General features: G+C 47.9%; 6 protein-coding genes across 6 annotated transcripts; 3 read left to right on the forward strand and 3 right to left on the reverse strand.

Annotated features, from left to right (window-relative positions):
• Positions 1-2,023: 2,023 nt before the first annotated feature.
• Positions 2,024-3,185, reverse strand: F4817DRAFT_268578 (NPCC-domain-containing protein). Its single transcript, XM_049299390.1, has 2 exons — positions 2,830-3,185; positions 2,024-2,778 (listed from the first exon to the last, which is right to left on the reverse strand). Exons 1-2 carry the CDS (start codon positions 3,078-3,080, stop codon positions 2,196-2,198), a joined length of 834 nt encoding a protein of 277 aa, XP_049154893.1. The 5' UTR covers positions 3,081-3,185; the 3' UTR covers positions 2,024-2,195.
• Positions 3,186-3,786: 601 nt separating this feature from the next.
• F4817DRAFT_268594 (uncharacterized protein) lies at positions 3,787-5,917 on the forward strand. Its single transcript, XM_049299392.1, has 2 exons — positions 3,787-4,311; positions 4,366-5,917. Exons 1-2 carry the CDS (start codon positions 3,888-3,890, stop codon positions 5,667-5,669), a joined length of 1,728 nt encoding a protein of 575 aa, XP_049154894.1. The 5' UTR covers positions 3,787-3,887; the 3' UTR covers positions 5,670-5,917.
• Positions 5,917-8,754, reverse strand: F4817DRAFT_268583 (MCM-domain-containing protein). The gene is made up of 3 exons (XM_049299391.1): positions 8,189-8,754; positions 6,722-8,130; positions 5,917-6,660 (listed from the first exon to the last, which is right to left on the reverse strand). Exons 1-3 carry the CDS (start codon positions 8,450-8,452, stop codon positions 6,165-6,167), a joined length of 2,169 nt encoding a protein of 722 aa, XP_049154895.1. The 5' UTR covers positions 8,453-8,754; the 3' UTR covers positions 5,917-6,164.
• Positions 8,755-8,957: 203 nt separating this feature from the next.
• Positions 8,958-13,053, forward strand: F4817DRAFT_350858 (Vps54-domain-containing protein). Its single transcript, XM_049304997.1, has 2 exons — positions 8,958-12,463; positions 12,520-13,053. Exons 1-2 carry the CDS (start codon positions 9,354-9,356, stop codon positions 12,755-12,757), a joined length of 3,348 nt encoding a protein of 1,115 aa, XP_049154896.1. The 5' UTR covers positions 8,958-9,353; the 3' UTR covers positions 12,758-13,053.
• Positions 13,054-16,289: 3,236 nt separating this feature from the next.
• Positions 16,290-17,157, reverse strand: F4817DRAFT_268817 (uncharacterized protein). Its single transcript, XM_049299394.1, has one exon. It carries the CDS (start codon positions 17,042-17,044, stop codon positions 16,484-16,486), a length of 561 nt encoding a protein of 186 aa, XP_049154897.1. The 5' UTR covers positions 17,045-17,157; the 3' UTR covers positions 16,290-16,483.
• A 4,903-nt stretch (positions 17,158-22,060) lies between these two features.
• Positions 22,061-23,071, forward strand: F4817DRAFT_268647 (uncharacterized protein). Its single transcript, XM_049299393.1, has 3 exons — positions 22,061-22,344; positions 22,433-22,502; positions 22,558-23,071. The coding sequence occupies exons 1-3, from the start codon at positions 22,228-22,230 to the stop codon at positions 22,911-22,913; spliced, it is 543 nt and encodes a 180-aa protein (XP_049154898.1). The 5' UTR covers positions 22,061-22,227; the 3' UTR covers positions 22,914-23,071.
• Positions 23,072-24,371: the final 1,300 nt, after the last annotated feature.

Consider the following 24,371-nt stretch of genomic DNA (forward strand, 5'->3'; position numbering starts at 1 on the left):
AGCTACTTTAGTAAACTATGAAGAATAATCTAGTTTGGATTTTAATCCAGAGCTACATTTCATTCCAAGTCCGTAGAACAGGCGATGAAAAGCATGAAGATCAGACATCAACCAAGCTACAATGCTCCTATGAATGCCCCATCTGATTAACAACTATAACCAGAGCACCCTCGAAGTGCTACCCTTTGGGCTAAAAGTGCCGTAGACGAGGGTTGTTTGGCTTTTCCCATTTCTTCCACGTATGTCTTCTGGGTTTGGCAAAGGTTTCCGAGGCTTTCTGTGAGCTTTGTCAGCGCGTTGACTAGGTTGGACATTGCCTCCATGAAGTAGTTGTCCTGACAGATCATAAAGCCACAAGAGGCATAGTAGGTACTCATGTTGTTGAATAGTTCCAAGTTAACACCTTGCTGGTTGAAGGTATAAACCACGCTAGCGTTCCTAACTCCTCAATGTTCGTTATGAACCACGGGTGATCGAGCCAGACGTGCTTTTTATTATCGAAATAGATAGTCCTGTTGTCGTCGCTCGAGGTTGAGGACGTCCCGGGCTGTGCAACACTGAGACCGTTGATTGTGACTAGCGACTGGGCAAGCACCGTCACCGCCCTATCTTGGCCCAAAAACCTTTGGTTTTATCTTTTTAGAGGTTGCCCTAGATAAAATTATTTATATTAGATTGAGTCATGTTGTTCTCGTCTCTCCAATCTTCGACCGCTTGCTTGATATTATGAAGCTCTGAATCGCTGAGTGGCACGACGTTTCGGTGAGAATTTATTAGATATAGGACCAACGTTGATGCCACTAGGAGTGCCTTCTAGGTTATCTCGTAGTTTGTTATCACCATCGTTATCCTGTGGTTGTGTTGTTTGTAGGCGCAATTTATGTCTTTGATTGCGTTTTTGACGCTTATTAAGGCGGTGCGTCTCAGTCTCATTTCGCCTTTTGGACTTGTTCAATCCAGAATTTGGTGTTGACGTTTGTTGTTTATAAATTAGAGGTTTAGGAAATGCGTCCCCCAAAAGCATTCATCAAACACCTTCTGTATTGGGATCTCGAACTTGGTTGGCATCTTGCACACAGGTGGCAACAGCTTTGTCGTGGCGTTGTATCAAGTGACAGGAATTTCCGTCAAGAACTTTTGAGAAACGTTGCCGATGCGATCGAAGGGGCTGGCGTAATAAATTTGGAAACGACGAAGGAATCCTTGACAACGACCTGTTATAGGTTTGTTGTTGGGTTGCGACAAGGCTTTGTCGCAATTATGTGGTTTAGGTTTGGCAATACCGTTGGTGCAACAAGACTTTTGTTGTGAAGACTCGATAGGTAGTTACCAGCAGGAGTTCGGTTTGCCGATGATATGCTTAAGAAGGACCATAAAGTGTAACGATTAGTATAACAGTTTTATGCCTTAATCCTCTGCATGTAGGTTTGTTTAGAATAGTTATTGCCAACCAGAATCCCGAAATATTAAGGATGGGCTGAATGTTGATTAAATGGGAGTTAACGAGAATAGTAGAGAAATAATTTTAGTTGGAATTGTAATTGTGAATGTAAAGACTGTAGAGTCGAAGGCCTGAGGCATATATTTTAAAAGTATGACTCAATGCCTATCGCAGTTGCTTTGCTCGTGCCTTCCATCCAGGAGCAGCTATTCCCTTAGGTAATTTTGTGCAGGAGCCTGTAGTTATACTTGGGGCAGCTGCCTTTTAGAAGAAGTTGGAATAGGTGTTGCTTGGAACCCTAACGGAAGGAGTATCCTCTGGTAAGGTTCTATCCTGAGTATGTACCTACCTGGGTAGGCACCTACATGTATTACATACATGTAGGGTCTCAAGAAGTTGTGACAGCTCATATTAGATTTAATAGTATGGGATCTTTAAGGCTATCAACTGATCATTGTCATTTTTACTTGGTATGCTAATCAACTGAATGGGACAAGACACATGGCTGGCTCTTATCAGGACTACGATTAAATTCTTATGCACCTGCTATGATAACCAGCAACAGACAACTCTAGGCTTATTCCACCGTGGAAAACCTCTGTTACGTCCACAAAACTCCAATATGCTGTAACATCCCGCGTCGCATTAGTCTCGTCTATATTGACGTCTATACTTAATTTTCACACGCGCGCGGCTCACGAGTGTAGCGAAAGCTGGTATTTCGCATTATACCTTACATTGCTTATCTTTTTCCCTAGCTATGTAACCACGCATTGCTTGATGAACTTCTGCGGTCTCGTCCCCTCTCGTACAGCCACTTGCTACTCAACCCAACCGTACTTCTCTTCCCGGTTGCAGGGCTAGGGCTAGGGCTATCAGGAACTCCACCGTAAAACGAAGAGAATCCTGTGCTGGCGCCCATAGGGCTAGGAGATCCTAGGGAGCTTATCGAAGAGCGGCGCGCGCCGTTCATGGCTTTCTGTAGTAGGGGGCTCTGTGGAGACGCTAATCCGGCGAGATTGCCATTTCCATTCAGTCCAATAGAACTGCCGAAGTTGGAGGCAGAGCTGCGAGGGGAGCTGGAGAAGCTGCGCTTGCTACCCGCAGATCCAGAGATTGAAGGAGTTCGGGAGTAGCGGGGCGGCGTGCTGTATGCGGAGCCTGGCGTAGGCGGCGCGGAGGTCGGTGGCAGGCCTAGCAATCTTCGCTGGCCGGGGGTTAGAGGGATATCGGATAGATCATCTTTGGGCCTGAACAGAGGCAGGAGATTCGTGCCGATGTTGAAGAGGGGTATGGCAAGAACTGTCCAATACGCGTATCGCGAATAGTTCCAGACACTGCGCAAGTTAGTATCGTTGAGCTAGTTAGATTAGGACATGGAAGCGTACGCGTAGGGGAATGATTTCTTAGATGGCAATACTCGCGCCAGAAAAGAATGCAGAAAGATCAATGCTATAAGCACGACGACATTAACGGCGATGCGCTTGACGTTTCCGTCGGTGAATGTAGTGGCCTCTTGTCGCCGGGTAATTTCTTCTAGGCGCGGATGTAGCCACGTGCCTGGGCTGTCCGTGACTGGTGGCGTAGCAGGTGTTGGTTTCTTGGGGGTGACGATCGTCTTTGCCATTGATAGAGACATGATTGTTATGACAGGTCTAGTGTCTCGAAGCCGAGAGTACAGACGAATTAACTAAACGTCGTGTCGAGAATACGTGTGCAGGCTGCCGGCTTGAAACAATACTGATAGTATGACCTAGTTCTGCAGAAGAGAAAGGAGAAAGGACCTTTGAATCGGGAACGGAGTCAATTGAATGTCATTTATCTGCTGCTATTATTACCTGTACTATAAGTTAGTGCCTGAGGTTAGTATAATATGGTGGCGCTGAGAGCGCAGCCCTCGTCGTTGAGCTACGTCTGATGGAATGATTCTGCTTTGTTTTCTTTGGGGGGTGATTTGGTTGTCAAGGTTAGTTGCGAAAAACAACCCAAACATTGAATCTAGTTACTGTTACATTTCTTAGTCATCATACATGTACTTGCTGCATTTCAATCTTAGTGCCAAGATCCACTTCAGGGGAGCTGTAGCGCACGAGCCATGATTAGGTACTTTGGTACCTGCCTTAGTATCATTTTTAGGCTCGGATGCTCCTTGCGTCACAGGGCTGAGAACAAGTTCCCTAACAAGTCCCAAGTTCCAAGTCCCCACCGAAGCATCTCACCTCATCGGGGTACCTCGTCCTTAAGACCACGGACGGATTCATCTAGAAAGGATTCTGACTTTCCTCCAGTCTACCTCCGATTTTTTTTATACGACTCCGATCGTTCCGTCGTTTAATGGCGTAACTAGCCATAGTTGGAATCTATTTAACTATCCTTTTGAGGGGAAACCTGCTGGATCATAGCTTGATATTAACAATATAAGAGCTGACGCCTAACTCTAACCAACATGAGCGCTGGCAGTCTTTTGACCCAGTTCGACGAGGGACTGAGCTCCCTCTTGACCCAGTGGAATGGCTACTCTACGCTAATTGTTACGGCCTTGGTGCTACTTCTAACATGTTCTATCATGAACCGGGTTGAACCTGATATCCATCCCATGCTTCTCGCTCGCCAAGCTTCAAGCTCGCCAGTCCGGAATGAGGGAGAATCACCTGTCTACCGCGGAAACTCGGCTCCTCATGGTCTACCTCTTAACACTGGTTTGAATGTTAAAGATCCGGGTGCTTCGAAATGGGCCCAAGGTCGAGATGGAGACCTGAGAGATGTCTGGCGTAGAGCTGTATCCGGTCCATCCGATGAAAGTGGTCCTAAGACGAGGGGGCGCATCTTGACGGTCCTGGGGAGTGAGAAAGTTATCGAACATGATCTCGGTAAGGCAATCTTCTCAACTTTGGAAATGAGTTACGACTAATAACCTAATATAGACGATATCACGCGACAGATCAACCTGGTTGGAAAGCACATCACTTCTCAAGGCGGAAAGAAGGTGGCTATCTATCTTCCCAACTCTGTCGAGTTTATTGCCACTTTGTTCGCCTGCAGCTTCTACAACTTGACTGCTATCTTATTGCCCTTTGACCAGCCAGAGGATGCGATAATTTCGATGCTCCAGAGGTCTGGCGCGGACACCGTTGTTACCGCACCCGGTGCTTTCCCGTTCGACAACACTGTTTCGAGCTACCCGGGTCTTCGCCAGCTCATTTGGGTTGTTGATGAAGGTAACAAGCATCTCGACTGGAATGAGGTCCCTAAAGGTGTGGGTGGTAGCGTCAATGTCTCTACTTGGCAAGATATCCTGAACGACAACCCCGTCACAGCTGGTACTGAACTGCCCCCGGTCGACCCCAAGGCCGAGATCCAGGATGTTGTCGTCTTTTGGCAGTCTAAGTCGGGCACCCTTGAAGAGATGGTCCGATTCACCCAGGGAAACCTTGTCTCCGCCATCTCGGCCCAGCTCACAGCAATCCCTCAAAAGGAACGCTTCTCACCTGCCGATCTCTTCCTGTCTTCCGCCTCTCTATCAGCGTCCTTCCCTCTAGTCCTAACACTTGCGGCTCTCTACTCCAACGCTTCCGTGGCTTTCAACTCCGTCGCCGGCATTACGTCCGACCTGATCCTAGCCACCACTGGCGTCGCGCCCACCATCCTCGTCGCTACTCCCCAAACTCTAAAGAAGACTCACGAAGAGACTAAAAGCAAAGTCGGCGCCTCGCTCCTTACACGTGCCTCGCACTGGGTGCAGACGCGCAGCCTCATCCAAGATGGTGTTATGCCCGCGGCCTCTCTTCTCGCCTCGTACAACGACTCTCTGCACCCCCAGATCGGCTCTTCCCCACCCCCAACTCCTAAACCCGGCAAGCTCCGCCTCTTGTACGTCGCAGACCCCGCAGGTACTGATGCCCCCCGGCTCTCGGAGCAGACGCTATCGGACCTACGCGTGTTCACTGGCGCCCGCGTCATCTACGCCCTTTCTGCTCCTCGCGTTGCAGGTGCCGTCTCCCAAACTCAATTCAACGACTACCGCGTGTTGGGCGATGGAAGCAGCGTGCATTTTGGACCCCCCGTGAGCGCCATCGAGGTTCTATTCAGAGATACGGAAAGCCACAAGATCACCGACGAGAGCTACGCCGGCGAGATCGTGGCCCGTGGCCCTGCGGTTGCGGGTGGTGAAGCGCCGTTGGGTGTTGTCGGTACTGTTAGGGTGGATAATACGATCGCTTACGTGTAGGCTTGGCGAGAGTGTTGTAAGGATTGCAATGATAGCAAGTTGGGTGATGACGAGAATGGGATAAGATTTCGTTTATTATTTCCTATAGCAGGTTTGTTGTTATATCAGGCGGATGGGACGAAATGACCTTTTGTCTATCGTGATTCAAGTAGATAGTAAACTGCTAATGCCGTTGATATATCTCTATGCCATGCCCTAACTGAATTTTATGTATTCTGTGTTAGTTCCTACAACATGTCCGTAATCGTAGCATAAATATTATAAACCCAATACGACAGATGAGACGTAGCAAGTATTTTCTTTTTTCTTTATTCAGCATCCACGTCGTTCGTAATTACTACCATGGCATGCTCGCATGTAAATTGCATCTCAGAATCATAACCACATATGTCGATACCCTGTTGTCGAGCACAACCTGAACGCCGAGCCAAATGAAGCAGCTTCCATCATGAATCAATCACATAGGCCATTTTCGGCCACTTCATCTCATCCACTCTAAGCGCCGTTCCGGTATACCTGCGCACCTTGATTGCGGAACATAATCGTATCCCGTCTCTGCAGTATCATAAGCGCGCGGTTCAAACTCTGCTCGCTGAACCCCTTCCCTTCAACCATCTCGCGGCGTAGGGTAGCCAGGCTGGTGCTCCACCCGATAGGCAAGCGTCGGCGAAGCTCCTGCTCAAGCCGCGAGACTTCCTCGTTCAGCTCGCGGCCGCCTTGGTTCGCGGTCCCTTGTGTGACGGCGTCCATCGTCGAGCACAGGAATAATCGGATGGCTTCGTCGACGTGCTGCTCGGTTGCCATGGGGGAAAGAGTAAGTTTCGCGAGTGCCTCTGTGATACGCACGATGGCTTCAAGTTGCCGCACTGTAATGGGGATGCTGGAGCGCGCGTTGGCTTCGAGTTCGGAGGCGTGGACTTGTTTCCGGATCGAGACGAAGTGCGAGGATAGCTTCTCGGCGGCTTCGGGGGAGAGACGAGGGGCGCAGCGGCTGGGAGGTGGGTTAGTGTGTGTTGGTTATAGGGATAGTTAAGAAAAGGGGCGGGACTTACGACTTGCAGTAGCTGAGGTACCGCCGCATCGTCTCGACGGGCACTTCGCTCTCAACTTGCTCTTCGAGGCCACGGCCGCCCATGTGGATGCCCATGACGTGCTTTGCAATGCGCTCGTCCTTGTCCCTGTTATGATCGTCTTTGACGATGAAGATCATGTCGAAACGGGATAGAATGGTCGTTTGGAAGTCGATGTTCTCGCCCGGTGTCTTCATGTCGTCGTACCGACCGAAGATGGGATTGGCCGCCGCGAGGACTGAGGTTCGTGCATTCAGGATTGTTGTTATGCCTGCCTTGGCAATCGAGATGGTCTGCTGCTCCATGGCTTCGTGGATCGCGACACGGTCTTCGTCTCGCATCTTGTCAAACTCATCGATACATACCACACCACCATCTGCTAATACCATTGCACCGCCTTCGAGGTAAAACTCTCGCGTGGAGTGGTCTCTCTGTACGGAAGCCGTTAAACCAGCTGCCGAGGAACCTTTACCAGACGTATAAATAGATATGGGAGCAGCTTTCTCAACAAATTTCAACAGTTGCGACTTCGCTGTACCAGGGTCACCGAGGAGGAGCACGTTTATGTCGCCTCTTAGTTTCATGCCGTCAGGTAAGATCTTCTTGGATCCTCCAAGCAGCAAGCACAGTATGGCTTTTTTGATATCCCGGTTACCGTAGATCGATGGGGCAATACAATCAGCCATAACATCGTAGAGATCAGGCCTTCGGCTAAGTTCCATGAATTCCTGCTCTTCCTCCTCTGAGAAGATTGAGTGTCCTTTAGCTGTGGCATCCATATCTGTTTGAATACCCACCGCTCTTAAATAAGGTGTTCTTATAGCAACGGCGCCGCCGGTAGACGAGTTCTTGGAGCCCTTGTTCTGGTAGATAGAGAAAATGCCCATGATTGTGCACCTTGACCCCGGAACGACCCTATTCGTAAGGTATCGGTCTGCGGAGATGAGAACATGCCGTGGAAGCTCTCCTACGGGCACCTGGTCAGGGGCTTCTTGGAGCTTAATAATCTGCTGATCGACAAACTTGGACTTTTCATGAGTGATAAAGTAAGGGTCTAGGGGACACTTCTCGGATGGGTCATTGGGAGGTCTCTGGCGACCACAAGTTCGCGGAAGCGTTACACCGGTAAATCCACCTAGGACGGGAATCATCTGCGTGTGAAGACAATTTCGGCATTGAATGTGTAACTCTGTGGCCTTAGAAGACATAACAGAGGCACCGATGACGATACCAGGTACCCTAACAAGTCTTGCGATAGTATCAGAATCCAGATTCCGGATCGAGACATCTTCTGCGCTGGAGTGGAGGAGTAGTTGGTGTTCGGGGATGACAGCCTTAGGGTCATGGGGGAAGATGATTCGGTGTGTGCATTTCTTAAGAGCCCCTTCGAACTATTATATGTTATTAGTTAATCTGGATCACTATATCGGTAAGTAGTATATGACATACGAGAGGAATAATCTCGGCGGGTTCTGTCACTATTCGGTGCGCAAGCTCTTCGTTATACTTGATTAAGTCGGTAATGTTAACATCGCAATAGTACTTCTTCAATAATGCATTTTCTCTTAGTTGGTCTCGATAGACGAAGATGTTGTCGTGTCTGAATTCGAGGATAAAAGTTACAAGCTGTTCCTGTATTTGCAGCCGGCTATCTTCGTTTGGACCAGAGTTGGACTGGAAGACGGAAACCGAGTAGACTGATTGGCGATCCATCTTGGACACCGGATATATACGTCCTTGGGTGTTTTGTTCAGAGAATCGTAATAGTTAAACTGGGTGTCATGAAGTATTGGATCATTAGCGACTATCGTGACTATGGATCGAGGGGTTGAAAGTTGAAAGTTGAAAGATTTAATTTGGGAACCCGCGTTAATTGACACGCGAAATGGAGACGCGTTTTTGCTAGGGGGCGCGTTGAGAGGTTGCATATGACGCTAAGCCCCGTTCGAAACTCAATGGGTTAGGTAGCCCCTAAATGCTCCTTGACTCCTTGACAGGCTCAAGTCCGACCACCGATATCACGTGTTATACGATATCTCTAATACGTACATGTCTCAGTTGTTAGACAGGCCAACAGGCCAATTATGTAGTTATCAGCATTAACTACCTAGGTACCGTCGGAAAACGGCATGTAACCTTCGATTACTAGCGCCGTGAAATGAAACGTATGGGAATTTATATGATTCGGTACATCTGAGCTAGCTGGCTACAAGTGCGCATACCTTAAATATACCTTAAATATACCTTAAATATAACTAAGATCCAGGACTCAACTGTTTGCGATACCACATATACACATTGATATCGGCGCCAACTTACGTATATCAACGGCCTGTCTACTAGTTGACCTTCTAACGTACTTCGTACAGACCTAAATATAGAATCGAAACCCGTCGTCGCCTCATTTTCACACCTAAAGAGACTCTACCAACCTTCGTCTTAGACCCAGTTGAGCTTCTAGCTCTCTCCTTTATATCGATCGAGTTGCGCCGGGGAGTCGCAACTTGTACTCACTAGCGTCTTGTACTAGACGTTTGGTTGGCTTCGGCATAGCTATGATTCCCCGGTAGCCTTTTCGCGAGCTTTGTCAATAAGCCTTTCGGCTTCCCTCGCAATGTTCTCCAACGCAGAAGCACGCAAATCCGTCGACAGCCTACCACCTTTATCACCCACCGCCCGAGCCGAATTCCCATTTCATCGACAAGGCTCCGTTGCTTCGCATGCCACGGCACGACGAGGCTCGACCGCGAGCTCCATACACTCTATTCGCTCCATTGGGGGTCATCTCGATACATCAAGTAGTTGGTCGCAAACTGTTCACGAAACAGGACAAAATGCTATCTCTACCCTACTTCAACCGCCAATAGTACGGACGGGTCTACTCCCACATACATCCGCTCCCGCTTCCAGTGCTCATAAACCACCTACCGCGCGAGATATACCGCCCGTCACATTGACCAACATACCCCACGTTGACCCTTCCGACTTCAAGCCTTACCTGACACAGGTTGGAGCTCTTTATGAACAGCTAAGGCGTGTAAAAGAGAGCGACGATGACGGAAGTGAGCATGTATTTGGACGTGGTAGGGCCGAAGAGTTTGCAAGTGCTGTGGACGATGGGCGTCTGAAACCGGGCAGTCGTCCTTCCAGCTCTCGAAAAGTGTCAGGATCTTCGATTAGGTCGATATCACCGATTGAATCACCTACGGTACGCCCGATGCGTAGAAGATCTAGTTCTAGCTTTAGCCGGAAAGTAGCGAGCCAGGGTCCGCCACCCTTATCTACCATTCCGAACGTCTATTTCGATGATAATTTCCATCTGGAGAATCCTCGCACATTTGATGTCGTTAGCGAACGATCCGAGGTCGTACGACCACCTCCTGGCTCTACAGGAGAGAAGAATGCTTCTAATGGAGATGTGCCAGCCCCCCGCAAAACCCTTGCTACGAATGCGATATTACAGGAAAAACTATCGTGGTATATGGACACTATCGAAATGCACCTCATCTCGTCCATATCAACGGCTTCCACAACATTCTTTACAGCTTTAGGATCTTTAAGAGAATTACACTCTGAGGCAGCTGAATCGGTAGAAAGGATAAAGACGCTACGGCAAGAGCTCGAGACCCTCGACCAAGAGATTGCCACCAATGGGTTGGAAATCGTCCAGAAGCAACGGCGACGCGAGAACCTACAGCAGCTGAATGACGCCGTAAAACAGTTAAAGGAGATTGTTCAATCAGTCGCGGCATGTGAGGCTTTGGTAGACTCAGGGGAGGTCGAAAAAGCATTGGAGAGTATCGATTTTCTTGATAAATTAATTGCAGGGGAGCGGATACCACGTTCCGGAAAGATTGAAAATCACGATTATCAGTTGTGTGATCTCAGAGATGCCGTTGCCCTCCAGGGTGTGAACGGTGACATTTCTACTCTTCGATTCCGCATAGGCAAAGCGCTTGAGACTAAATTCATCGATATATTGTTAGGTGATTTGAAGCACCATGTTGATACCGTCTCATCCCAGGAGGTTTTACTGAGGTGGAGCAGTTCGGCCATGCGATCTCGCGGTGTACCTAGCAGAGAATCGACAGCGCATCCGGCTTATTTGGCCGCAACTGGAGGTCTCCGCGCCCAACTAATGCCAATATTAGATGGATTACACCGCTCCAAGCATGTTACAATTGCCATAGCGTCCTATCGAGAGGTCGTCCTACGGGAAATCCGACAGCTCATCAAAAGGCCACTTCCGACCTCTAACGACGATGACAACGAGTCTGTAATGTCTGCCTCTACAATGAGCTCGAAGCCCCTAACTCAGCAGGAGAAATCATCTATCCTCGCACGGAATCTTCGAGCGCTTGACGAACAAGACGCTGAGGCTCTCTTCGTCAAGATGTATATCAGTGTCACGGAGACGCTGCGGAGGCTGAGCACTCAGGTCAAAGTACTATTTGATGTTGCGAGCTCCTTGGGTCAACAGCCCCTAGATTTTGAGGCTGGCCTGAAGTCGCCGCCTCCTCTAAAATCCCCTCCTCTTAATAGTGCAAATCGCGATTTGCAGGAGGATATCCACTTAACCATGGACCTAGCAAACCTTTACGGACAGGCGGTTGATATCTCCCAGGAAAAGATTGTAAAGGTGCTTCGCGTCCGATCTGAACAAAGTTCACATCTCCCCTTGATATGGTTCTTGCGGTACTTTACGCTTAACCTTTACTTTGCAAACGAGTGTGAAGCAATTTCTGGTCGAAGCGGAACCTCGCTGAAAAACATTGTTAACTCCCAAATTAAAGATTTCATCCAGTCACATGGCGATGCAGAGAAGCAAAAGCTGGCCCAAGGCATGGAATCTGATCAGTGGAGCGCCAAAGATTTCACTGAAGAAAATACCATCTTACTCAAACGTATACTAGACAGTAGTACGAAGGATAGTGATGCCTGGTTAGAAGGAAGCAAGATCTGGACGCCATTCTCTGAAGCGGGTAGCAAGCAGGGCTCCAACGGGCGACCGAGGGCCGAGTCTAATGGCGCAACGAAGGAGAGGACAAGGAGTGCCGTGATAGACGGCGAGACGTTTATACTACCCAATTCAGCAATATTATGTCTGGAAGGGATGTCTCACTTCTTACATCTCATATCTGGAATTCCGTCCATGGCGTCTGACGTATCCAGCTCTCTAATCGGGTACTTACAACTTTTTAATTCTCGGTGCACACAACTTATCCTCGGCGCAGGCGCTACTCGTTCAGCAGGCCTGAAAAACATCACGACGAGACATCTAGCCCTCGCTTCGCAAGCTCTAGCGTTTATCTCTACGCTTATTCCCCACGTCCGCGAATTTGTTCGCCGGCACGCGGGTTCAGGTCCCAATGTCAACAACGCCAACGTGGCTAACCTCATGGGTGAGTTCGACAAGGTTAGGCGCCTTTTCCAGGAACACCAGAACAATATATACGACAAACTAGTCGAGATCATGAGCGGTCGCGCCTCAGCGCATGCAAAGAGCATGAAGGCGCTCGACTGGGACCAGAAGACCGAATCAACTGTGAACCTATACATGGAAACGCTGGTCAAGGAAACGGTCACGCTTCATAGAGTGCTCACAAAACACCTACCAGAAAGCACTGTGAGGCTGATCATGACTCCCGTCTTCGACAGTTACAAGAGCCAGGTGGGCAAGACGCTGCAGGGATTAGAGCCTAAGACCGAGACAGGTGTTAAACGGTAAGAGCAATATTCATACTTGTTATCAGTTAATCAACTGACTAATGGAAATATAGGATGGAATCCGATATCGAATACCTCATCAGCCGACTAAGCAAGATAGACGGCTTTAGAGACACGGGGGATAGTCTACTCGGCATCATCAAGACGAAGAAGCCGGAGAAACAGCCGGAGCCTCCCGCGTCAGATGATAAGCCCGAATTACCAAAACCAGATGACAGCAAATCAGAAGAAAACAGCGCCAACGGAGATAATGCAGGCGAAGCTACGGAAAAGACTACGGAGAGCAATTAGCGGGCTTTGGACTTGTTTTTATATGTCGTGTTTTTGCTTGTACGTTGGTTCGTTCTTGGCATGAAGGCAGGCGTTTTATTTTTGTAGTGAAGAGAGGACTACGTTATAGTATTGCGGCGAAGTGGTTTTTTTTTCTTGACTGGACGACGAAGACAAAGATCAAGATGTACAAACTCTAGTTGTTATAGTATGAATGGTGTATCCCGCCGCTACGACAGATGTGTATGTAGGTAGCTATACGTTGATGCCTCGTTCGAATGCGAAGTTTTGTGTGCTACGTATATCCTTTTAATCGCTATATGTTCTTCTATATTCAGTCTAGCTTGCCATGTAGGGCTATGCTATTATATGCCAGCCATGGTGGTTTATTTGATGCCAAGCCTTCTAGTAAGGGGTATGTAAGTGATAAACTCCATTTACAATAACTAATTTATTTATATTTTAAGTACTTAACATACTTACTTATGCATATTTATTGTTCTTCTATAGGTGCTCAAGCTATCTATATATATCACGCAATGCGCTGCAGCCTGGGAGTGCAGGTATTGTACATATCAAGTCCGATGTGGATGTCTTATAGCCACCTCACCCGTCCGACTCGGACCGCTTGCCTTACATGCTATGCTATGCTGTCTGAGCCGTTTTGTTCCTAGCCCACGTGTTTTTCCCGCGAGACAGTGTCTCACTTTCCCGCCTTCTCCACACGCATTTGCATCTGATGTATGTCTGTATTTGTGCCGTGCTAGGCACATGTACTCGCACAGAACTTGACGCTGTAAACATCGTTTTCGTGTCCCCTGTAATGACTTGGTAAATAGAGAAGCGACCGAGCCCTATTACGTGTCACGACGTTAACAGATTGCAATATAGGACACTTCCCACATTTTTTTTTCTTTTCGTTTACATATATATATATATATATATATACACGGCCTGTTTAGGGGTAGGTAAATGCTAATAAATATTCGTAAATGACAGGTCATAACGATAAGACGTCTGGATGATAACACAGCGGCTGACTTGGAGCCCTCCATTCGGCCATCAGCAGGTCGCACGGTGAGCCGGTCGCGTTCATGGCCTGCTTGCTGCTTTGCCCGTGGTCGCCCGGCTTGCGGCAGCAATTACTACCGGTAGACAGATGCTGGATCCTGAGAAAGGCCAAGTTGATACTGGTATGTACCTATGCATACATGCATGCAGGAGTGCATTGAACAAAGAGTCCTGCCGGCTTCGGTGGCATGCGAGGGGTGCCTTGGAAAAGGTGCATAGGAGAGATAGGTAAGGTAAGGTAGATCCTTTTCAGGCACCGGATATCAGCCCCGAGGACGTACCTACATGTAATATTGATAGGCATTGACCAACTAGTACGTCTGTACGACGGTAAGGATTCCTCAGCAGCGGGAAAACGTGGAGTGCAGGCTTTATTCGTTTCACTTCCGGAGCGTGTTCGCGTTGCTAGCCGCTCGGCACTTATACAAGGAAGATAAAGACCCTGAATAGGCGGGATGGTTCTGCTTCTGCTCTTGTTTGTAATTGGTCGACTTGGAGCCTTTTAGAATGTAGAATTTCCTTGGTGTATTGAGCTGGATAGGATAGTTGCTTATGGAGGACGAATAGGCTATACCCGCCCGTCTTACCTGCGGGCTGTTGAGGAAAGGTAAGGTAAGGTAAGGTAAGGTAAGAGGAAATAAGATGCTGAGAGCCGCTGTCACGAAATGACATGCAACGATCAGCATAGCGTTATCTATTAATTATACAATTACTTTCACAATTACATATCTTAGGTGAATTCATCACAACTCTCGATGTCTCGCATGCCAAGCATAACAAGATCTCCAATGCGCACATACACAACGTACATATCTACATTCCAATCAATATACTGGGGGAGTGGAAGGGGGGTGTGCGGCTACAACAGATAAGACAGATCACCCTCGCATCGTGGCATCGAACTGGGATATCAAAAAAGCTTGGCGGTTGCGGCTTTGGCACGTTTTTTTTGTTGTTGTCTTTATTTGAACTGCGACAGGTCTTGGCGAAATATTCATGTTTTTATCTAATTATACACAACCTACTTCATACAACATAGGCAAGAAAGTAAGGTGGTGTTAGTGTTAGTGTCAGGGTCTGTGTAAGTATAAGTGTAAGTGTAAGTGTAAGTGTAAGTGCTCCCGCAACGCTATCTAATCCAATAGCCTACTCGTCCCATCGCCGACATATGTAGCAATGCACGCGCTCTACCCTAGTTCCAGGTTATTTCTAGTGTACCTACATAGCAGCGCACCTGTAGCAATCCCACCAGTGCATCGTGGCGCAGGTCACTGACCCCGGGGTCGATCCTCAAACCGGAGAGTAGTACAATACACTACATGCACTATCTCATGTACTCATATATAATTACATATCTAGCAATAGGCGACATCGCGGCGCAAGAAACGAATCAAAACAAAACAAAACGCAATGCGTCTTTCGGCGCTCGAACGATACATACATACATACATACATACATACCTACCAGACACTCTATTACGAAACGTCGCCGAGGCACTTCGATCGTTCTAGACGGGTCGGTATCGGGAAGTTGACAAGCTAATTTAAGGTCCGGGGGATCGACCCGAACTTTGGCGTTGGAAGGGTGAAGGTTCCCAACGCGGTAAGTAACCTAGTATATCAATAAATAGCCCACACACCCTGTTCGTCGACTAGGACTACGAGTTAAATATAACCTCTTGGAGAAAATAACGACATGGGCCGAATGGAGCAACTACAACATTTTCGAATTCTCATGATATGATACATACCTAGGTACCCAGGTAAGTAAGTAGACAAGTAGTTTAATATTCTAATACCTAGGTAGGTGGTTATATTAGGCTTGGCGTTTATGTTTAGTTCTGTTTCTGTTTCGTTTCGTGGCTTCGTCTGGGGTGGAGATTGGGGTGCATCTCGATGCTGTGCCGCGTAATGCTATCGACGGGACGCCACGCAATCCTGCGGGGGTCAATCATTTCCACCGCCAGGGGTGATAGCTTGATAACATTTTACTTCCAATACCTCTATATCTTCATGAGTTATGTAGGACTGCTTCGCTTAACATCAGCAGCGGGCAATGATTTCGGGAAATTGGGAAAGTGAGAAAGTGGGAAACAAAGAGATAATCAGAAACAGTAAATTGGAACCATGTGTCGAGGTGCGTGCCTACGGCTTTGACGCTACGTAAAAGGGTCTCGAGTCTAGACCTTCGTACAAGACGATAGACATAACAAAGCAATAATTTCACGTGGACAATGAATAATTTCGTTTGTTTGAAATCAACCGTAAGCTCGTTTATTCGTTCCATCTATCTGGTATCTCGCTATAGCACAACCAAAGGGGGTATAATTGTCCCTTCCAAAGCAAACCAAGAAGTGCGACCCTCAAGTATATACACGTAAATAGAAAATTGCAAGATATAAGACAACGAATGTGGAGAAGGGTGATAAGTATCGGGTTTGTTTGTTTGTTTTTGTTTCCAGGAAGGGAACCTGACCAGCATGCCATCTTCTACTCCGCCGGGGAAGTAATATTTTTACCAGCACGATCCCTCGAGGTCGTGAATGTTGCGCAGAGCACCTAGGCTCGCGGCGGGTTGGCGGTTGTAAAGGATGGGTAATGCTAGTAGAAGTAAAGTCGTGTCATCGTTTCCGAGCGCCCAGCGCACAACGCCTTCAAGGCAGGATAAGGCTCCGCTTACGCAGAGAGCTTGCCGAGAACGTAGTTACGCGGGACCACCATGGCCTCAACGTCACGGCGGGCGGGGGCGCCACCGCCGAGGGTAACGATAAGGTCCGTCTCTAGGGTCGTGACGGTCTGGACGTCGTCAGGGTGGTAGTAAGCGCTGCCGCAAGGGAACACTTGGCACCCGGATACGGCAACCTTGGACGCGGCTTGCATTTGACTAGCCGGGTACATTTCCTTGACACCGTTAACGTCGTTAGGGTTCACGATGGCCGAGACGTCAAAGTATGTCAAGCCGTTCCAGCCGTTGAAAGCAACCTCGGCGAGCATGCCCGGGACGTCAGGGGCACCCTCGTTGAAAGCGTAAGCATTGCCGATCCATCCCTGGGGGAAGTCCACTCTAGCCTGGCCGTTTCCTCCAATCGTAATGGGAGCGATAGCTGCTTGTCCTGCAGCCGGGGTAAAGGCGATGTGGCGGGTGGCGCCGTCCTGGTTGACGAATGTGAACGAGTTGGCGCTAACCAGAGTAGCCGAAGCAGCAGCAAAGGCGGCGATTTTAGCGAATAGGCCCATTTTGTTTGTTGTTTATTGATAGAAGTGATAGTCAAAGTATCTATATCTGATGGCTTGTTGCCCTGTGGTTTCTGGATTCAGTTGATAGGGAATGTATATTGTAGCTAAGGGTATATAGCTTCGTGTTAAATGAATGTATCACGAATAAGCCTTGAAAGAAAGGAATGATAGCTACCAAGAGCTGAAAGAGAATGTATAGAACCAGAAGATTGATGGCGGTATAGAAATGATAGACAGACTTAGGATGCGGGATGGCACAAAGTCTTATATGAAATCCGGGGGACAAAGACCACGCGAGGTCGGCTCGTGGCTCTACCATCATTGTTTAGCTCAACCAATCGTCGAGGAGTTCATTGTATCCAATGAACAAGAAACGTCAAGCACGTCTAGAGCGAGTGCTGCGTTAGTATGCAGCGGGGGGTACAAACAAAGGAAGGGAACGGGAAGAAAGGGGTCCTAGACCAATTCCATGATCCAGGATCCATCCAATCCCCCTGGTGCCGTGAATGTATCAGCGCAGCCACCGCAGGTAGGTAGCTGTGGAGGCCGAAAAGGATGACCTGTCTGCCTGTTCCTGAATCAGGGTTGCATCCTAAGTGCAAACGGCCCAGCAGCTCAGATGGAGGGCTTCGTACTAATGGTTCCTTCTAAGTTCTAGCCGGGACAAACTTTGCTAAACCCATATATTTGAGCCTAGCATGAGTCTAGCGGCGGTGAAATATGGAATGCTAAAGTGACTGCATCAGCTCTTAATCTGGATTATAACCCTCCGAGCTATTCTAGAAGACATTAGTGGTCAGCGGTACCCCATTAAAATGCGCATCCTCGAAAGTCGCGGAGCCTGGCGGACGGCAACTGATGGAATCTTGGCGATACTATTTTAGGGCTGACAGATAACGACGGGGTGTGAGCTTATGAATTCCGCAAGGACGCTTCACAAGCAAAAACTCGTGCTTCCACCAATCCAACAGATTCGGGTGGGCTGTCTGCCGGGGTAAGATGAAAATTTACAAAGGACTAGAAGGGGGTGGCACACAAAGAAAACAAGTAGGTAAAGGAATTTTACCCTGCATTAGCAACTGCTGGACTCGATCTGGTTCTAGAACCCGATTGGTCGGCTTTAAGATCTTGTTCCTGGTACCTGACATATTCCATGTGGCATTAGCACTGATGTGGCAGACAATGAGAGGGTACAGTCTCGCCCGACAAATGTGAGAAAGAGGTATATTCTATCACCGCATCTAGGTCTGCGATGATGTAGCCTAACGGACTGTTGCCGACATTGGGCTTTGCGCCTCGGATGAAATTCTTTGCTTAGTCGCTCTGCCGGGAGTAATCCATACGTGGTACCATTTAGATAAATTGTTCACATTGCTAATACACTGCGGACATGACAACAACCTTGTAGAACATCGCGAAGGTGGTGATATTGGGATGGAATAAGCACATCCCTTGCGCCCGAGATGGAACTTCATACGGGAATATGGTTCCAACTGAGTGAGCACGACGGGGTAAACAGACTAGTAATTGAGGCTTCTCGAACTAGGTTGACCTATGACCGCAGCTTGCAAAATTTTCTTCTTTTGCCATTCCGTAGCCAACGCAGCGTCGTAACACATGTGATGAATTATTGAACGGACTGCAGTTGCATGAGCTCGATAAGGCGCTATGGCACTGGTGCCAGAGCAAATTTCTCAACCAAGAAGACTAGATCTCGTGAGGGAGACAAGGTAGATGTTCTAGTCTTTCGATGGCTAGGCATGGTGATATAAAACTTGTGGGAACCTTGGAGGAATTTGACATGGCCATTGGTGTTGCCAATAAAAATGAGTAATAAGGCTCAACTGTCGAAATCGTCGGCCTCGCGCTATTCACGGTCGAGTGGATCAGCAAGAAAACATGATCCATATTGACCAAGCTGTGTAGCCACTAAGGCACCGGGTGTTAAGCTGGAATGGACCGATACCAACGCCTAGAGATTTAGTCACCGAGTTGGATACCCGCAACTCCGGACCGTCGAGCGTTAGGGGCCGCGCCTTCACACCATCAACCACGGGACCGGGGGGACCCAAGAGACAGGATAGCATCCTGATTTGCTTTTGCCACGCATGCATCGCGATCCACATAGACTTGCGGATATATTGCTGGACCGTAGTGGACGATATGTTTGTATATGGTGGCCGAGGTAGCTGGGTACCTAGCTATAACTCAACAGCCAACCACAATCAAGACAACCGGTATAGTCCTTAGTCTTTCATATACCGAAGCTTAAATCTCTTCACTCTTCTTACATACGTTAGTGTAGGTACCGACCACTAATTCATCGGCCAAAATGCGGCCTTTCAAGTCTATCCACGGCATCCTGTTGCCGTGAGCCATGAACTAATGCATCGGTATCAGATCCTCGACCAAATCCGATTCCCGGAAGGAGAGAAGTTCCAAGTAACCCTGAAGTCGTATACTGCTTTAGCCAACGACTATATGGCTTGGGTATGATGATTCATCAAGATACTTGTGAGTGAATTTTAGCCATCAAATAAAACAAGTTTTCTTGAGACGGTGAAGAAAGACGCACTGAATTACAACTTTCAACCAAGCCTCGACGCTGAAGTTGGCCTCCTCCTGCAGCCGAATCACATAGTGCCAGCCAGTTCATTGGAGCAAAGCCAGCCTGCAGGTACACCTCTTAGAGAGACACCGAGATGTTGAGTGTACTATTCGAAGCCGGTGAGGGTTGACCTAACAGTCAGCAAGAAGTAAGATACCATTATGCAGGTACGGACGACCTATCAGAAGAAAGCTAGGAGTTGAAAATTTTCCGGGCCGTTGCTTGGCATGTTCGCTTGTTAGATATCCAATGGGCATCGGCGGAGAACTGCAAGTCGAAGCCGAGCCCATCAAATTTTCAGGAACCGCGATGTAACGGAAATGTCGGTGATGACGTGCTATTGGCGTTTTTGGATGGATTGTGGTTCATTCGGGAGAGAACAAAATACCTCTTCCCTCATTGGCTCGATGGGGAAGACCTTCTCTTACTGTCATTCTTGCGGTCGCTGTATTGGTGGCCTGAAAAGAAGTCCGAAAAGCTCACTCTTTTGTCGCCGGTCCTCCGAATATCGCCGACTGATTCTCATAAGAAGCCGCGGTTAGATAAGCTACCTAACCGACATCGCGGGGAGTTTCTCTATCCATATCCTGGATTGCTGGAGAGACGAGGCAGTTATGACAAAGAACGCCGTGGTATTCCTGTCAGACCTAATAAATTTCTTTCGACGGCCTGGACAATCAGTACTCGCTAGCTTTTTCTCGCAGACCCAATGGTAATCCGCAGCATTTAGACATATTTGTCGTGCTACCATATATCTGTCTGCAATCCAATATTTCGTCGTTGGGACATTGAGCCAAGCATGCCACTTCAACCGAAGAAGCACAAGGTACGTTGTCGAGATGTTGATATTTCAGATGGCGACTTTAGGTTTGCTTGCGGTTAAAGTTTCTGATCAAGAGAAATATTTGGGGAAATTCCATTTTCAATTATCCGAATGTTTTTAATGCTTGCAAGTGTCGAATGTACTTGCCTATCATAAGGTAGGTAGGTAATTGCTATCTTTATCTGCAGAAGCCACGGTTATCGCGTTGAGTTATTCTAACCTTTTTGGAAGCTTTGACCGGACTGGAATCTCCGTCTGCGATTTGAACCACGGTAGGTATCACTCTTTCCTATCATGCAGTGATACACATTCGAGTACCTAACATAATTCGCATATCTTTATCATATCCAATTCAACCTATGAAATCTCAACCAACCCACAATTTAATACAATCCTTCCTTCAACAACACAACATACCTAACTTTCAGATCTTACTTACCTAGATCAAATACTCACTCTTCTCTATTATAAAATGCCTATCTAATGAAATCTATTAGTTAATCACCAAATTTGAAGATTGAATATATTCACGCCTCAGATTCTCTAATCTCATCTTAATGGGAGAGAAGAGAAAACGTTGATATTCTAGAGGGCTTGGCACTCCGTTTAGACTGGTTGACTGGTGACTGGTAGCTCAGCAACACGAGGTTTTGCTCGGCCCTTTCGGTAGCATTGTTACATTGTTACATCGATAAGCCCGCAAGAGGTATAGACTCCTTAACAGCCACCGTGTCTCTGCACCAGCCCTGCCAGCCCGCTTACCAAAAAGCGAAAGTCGAAATATATGACGTGCCCAATCAGCTCAGGTCAGCCTCTGTTGATGGACCAGAATGGCAGGGGAGGCTCTTCGAACGCCTATCACATTCTCAGCTCAGCATCACCAACCCCGCCTGACTATCTTGTTACCTTATCTATCGCACGATCTAAAAGAGCTATTTGTTGAAGAGATATGCTGACATGTCCGTACATCTCACGAGTAACAACCGTTTACTGAGACTGTTACCTCGTATCACACTAGAGAAGATGACCATTCTATAGTAGAGGTCCTACTCTGACCTGGTATCGCTAGATGGGGCCTAAATTGGATGCAACGTACCTTACCGCCGCTCCGTAAAGGTTAGGCTGGGCATCCAGATAGCCTAGCCTTGGAGCTAAGTATCAATAGCTCTTCTCATGGCTTCACGACGAGTTATTACGAGATAGACAGGGCAATTTAGGATGAATCGTGACCGGAATGGCAGCCTCTATTTATCAAGACGATGGGATGGCCGTATCACACATCCGACCGTATGACGGCTACGACGGCTACGAGTGTAGAGATGTATCGGTCGTATGGTTGGCTGCCTTTGTGGCTTGTTAACCCCGGACAAGCGTCGGTCGATATGGCAACTGCCCGCCATTGATATGCATGGCATCATTCAAAGAGCTCCCAGCCCTTGAGCTTGTAAGCCTGCGATTACGGGCTGGACCGGCCGGGTCGGGCTGCTTGCCATTGCCCACCATAAGGTTGCAATGAGAACTCAACCCTCTTAGGTCCAAGAGAAAATAAATAGGTGGCTGTCCTGCATGCACTTCCAACATACTTATCTCTTCAACATCTTATATCACTCGGGATCTCTCAATCGCTACCTGTCGAATCTCAACTGACATCACAGTCGTTTCGTAAACTCCAATCGCTTAGTGATTCAAGTCGAATAATAATAATAACACCAGTCCTTTCGCTTTACCATCGTGGCCAATATACCGATCAAAATGAAGCTAACTCAGATCCTCGCGTCCGTCGTTGGGCTGTTTGCCGTTGCGAATGCTTGGGGTGAGACCGCAGTTTGGACAACGGTCGTGGAAACCGACTACACTACTTACTGCCCGGTATGTATAATATATTTAACACACCATAATATTTAACACACCATAAGTAGTACTCCTTGAACAATAGTCTAACTGACGCTTCGGCTAGTCTCCTACTACTTTCGCCTGGCAGAATGTGACATATACTGCTACTACAGAGACCACTCTTACCATCACCAGTATGTCTAGATTAGTTCATTATACTAAAGGTTACGGAAACTAACATTCTAAAAGACTGCCCTTGCACCATTACCTACTCTCAACCTCCTCCAATCACCACAACTTCGTACTTTCCGCCAACTCTTATTCCTACGGGGACTGCCCCTTCTTTCTCTTCTTTCTCTTCTTACCCCTATTCCAACGTGAGCTCTACGGTCGGCTCTACGGTCGGCTCTACGGTCATCACTTACACCCCGGCGCCGTCAACTTACATCTCCGGAACCGTCCCCATCACCACCCCCGAAGTCCCGACTAATGTCCCCATCCCGCCCACATCCTCCGGCCCGGTGGTGATCCCCACGGCGGCTGCCGGCAAGGTTGGACCCGTCGGTGCTCTTCTTGCTGCTGGTCTCGCTGCCCTCGCTCTGTAAACTAAGTAATACGAAACTCCGTACTATTGCGTTTTGCAGATACCCGTTTTTGCTTTTTTATAATACCTAGGCGGCAAATGATTCCCCTCACCTTTTGGATGAAGCTATGATTTGATATGGTTGGCATCTGGAAGCGGAAATGGTTAGCGGCCTCGTTCTATACCCTCATTAAACCAAGCGATACCCCTGGGAGCTTGGCATGCTGTTTATGATGGATGACTTTGACGAGATAATGTGGGCTAGCATAAAGGAAGGCGGAGTTATGTTGAGGCTCACAAAAGGGGAGGGTTCATATCTAGGATATTAATCTGCGTGTATGCACGCATATTGGCTAATTCGATGCCGACAAGCTTCGAAACTACACTCCCTGAAGCTAACCCGGTATCTGGGTGGTACAATAATAACGTATATAGAAAAATACCATAATAATCACCAAAGCTGTACCTTATATTCAATCGTAACTCTCACTGTGAAAACCGTATATCTTCAGCCTGGTCGTCGTTGATTGATGGATCTCAGCTTAAGCTGAACGCCATCTTCCCAACCCGCAGCACTACTGCGCTATGAATTACACCACCTTAGTGACCGTAGCCGCACGCACGAACCAAAGCACGTTCTCACATACCCGGCATTCCCAACCTAACCTAACCCTCCTCCTCCTCCTCTTCTCAGTTCGGACAACTGGCCCCCGCTAGCTAACCCACAACGCAGAGTATTTCTACATTCGTCATTCATTCTTGTCATGCATGTATGGCCTTAATGCTGACAGCACCAATCTACATAGTAGCTCACGGCACAGCTGCAGCGGACAACATACCGTGGCGAATAGCTGTCTGCTTATTGCTGCTTTTGTCGGATTAGCTCCACATGAGGTAGGGATCTAGATGGGATTGTATGCACGTTATATGTAGAGACGAACGAGTTTCCAAGGTTTTTTTTTTTTTCGTACCGGAATTTTGATCTATGTGCGCGAGGTACCTATCTACCTAACCTATATGTATGCTAGTTGGGTCGAAAGAGGAAGAAAAAAGTTTTCTTCGAAGCTTACTTCTGTTGAGAGGCTTGGTATGACGTTCTTACTTAGGTACCTAGGTTAGGAGATTCCTATGGAGGGATATCGATATCCCGCTTCTTCACTCGGGCTCTTGTATGACTACACCATCGCATTCGCTACCCCTGCAGCGTGAAATCGGCGCTGACAGGCGGTTTTTTGGACGCGGAATTTCACGAACCGTCTATGTCAGGGACATGGTAGACGAGCGACCAGAGCCCACCTACCTACGATATCTAGTACGATATCTAGGTACTGTAAGTCTGACAGTTCATCAGCAAACTTCGTATGACGCCCCGTTTAAAGGTGGCTGCCTACCTATCCAGCATCATCCTCTTCTTTCGTCTCCCAGTTGGGACAGGCCGCCACTTAGCTCCTCTCCCGCCCCTACATACATATAGTAAGTA

Source organism: Daldinia loculata, assembly GCF_022478755.1.
Source record: "Daldinia loculata strain CBS 113971 unplaced genomic scaffold F4817scaffold_72, whole genome shotgun sequence".
Lineage (NCBI taxonomy): Eukaryota > Fungi > Ascomycota > Sordariomycetes > Xylariales > Hypoxylaceae > Daldinia > Daldinia loculata.

Excerpts from the sequence above, each read along its gene's own strand:
- F4817DRAFT_268817 (XM_049299394.1), bottom strand. The coding sequence starts at position 17,044 with ATGGGCCTATTCGCTAAAATCGCCGCCTTTGCTGCTGCTTCGGCTACT.
- F4817DRAFT_268647 (XM_049299393.1), top strand. The coding sequence starts at position 22,228 with ATGAAGCTAACTCAGATCCTCGCGTCCGTCGTTGGGCTGTTTGCCGTT. Across the intron at positions 22,345-22,432 it reads ACTACACTACTTACTGCCCG|TCTCCTACTACTTTCGCCTG; the intron begins GTATGTATAATA and ends CGCTTCGGCTAG. Across the intron at positions 22,503-22,557 it reads GACCACTCTTACCATCACCA|ACTGCCCTTGCACCATTACC; the intron begins GTATGTCTAGAT and ends ACATTCTAAAAG.
- F4817DRAFT_268594 (XM_049299392.1), top strand. The coding sequence starts at position 3,888 with ATGAGCGCTGGCAGTCTTTTGACCCAGTTCGACGAGGGACTGAGCTCC. Across the intron at positions 4,312-4,365 it reads AGTTATCGAACATGATCTCG|ACGATATCACGCGACAGATC; the intron begins GTAAGGCAATCT and ends AACCTAATATAG.
- F4817DRAFT_268578 (XM_049299390.1), bottom strand. The coding sequence starts at position 3,080 with ATGTCTCTATCAATGGCAAAGACGATCGTCACCCCCAAGAAACCAACA. Across the intron at positions 2,779-2,829 it reads AAGAAATCATTCCCCTACGC|TGTCTGGAACTATTCGCGAT; the intron begins GTACGCTTCCAT and ends TAACTTGCGCAG.
- F4817DRAFT_350858 (XM_049304997.1), top strand. The coding sequence starts at position 9,354 with ATGTTCTCCAACGCAGAAGCACGCAAATCCGTCGACAGCCTACCACCT. Across the intron at positions 12,464-12,519 it reads ACCGAGACAGGTGTTAAACG|GATGGAATCCGATATCGAAT; the intron begins GTAAGAGCAATA and ends ATGGAAATATAG.
- F4817DRAFT_268583 (XM_049299391.1), bottom strand. The coding sequence starts at position 8,452 with ATGGATCGCCAATCAGTCTACTCGGTTTCCGTCTTCCAGTCCAACTCT. Across the intron at positions 8,131-8,188 it reads CCGCCGAGATTATTCCTCTC|TTCGAAGGGGCTCTTAAGAA; the intron begins GTATGTCATATA and ends AACATATAATAG. Across the intron at positions 6,661-6,721 it reads TACCTCAGCTACTGCAAGTC|CCGCTGCGCCCCTCGTCTCT; the intron begins GTAAGTCCCGCC and ends CCCACCTCCCAG.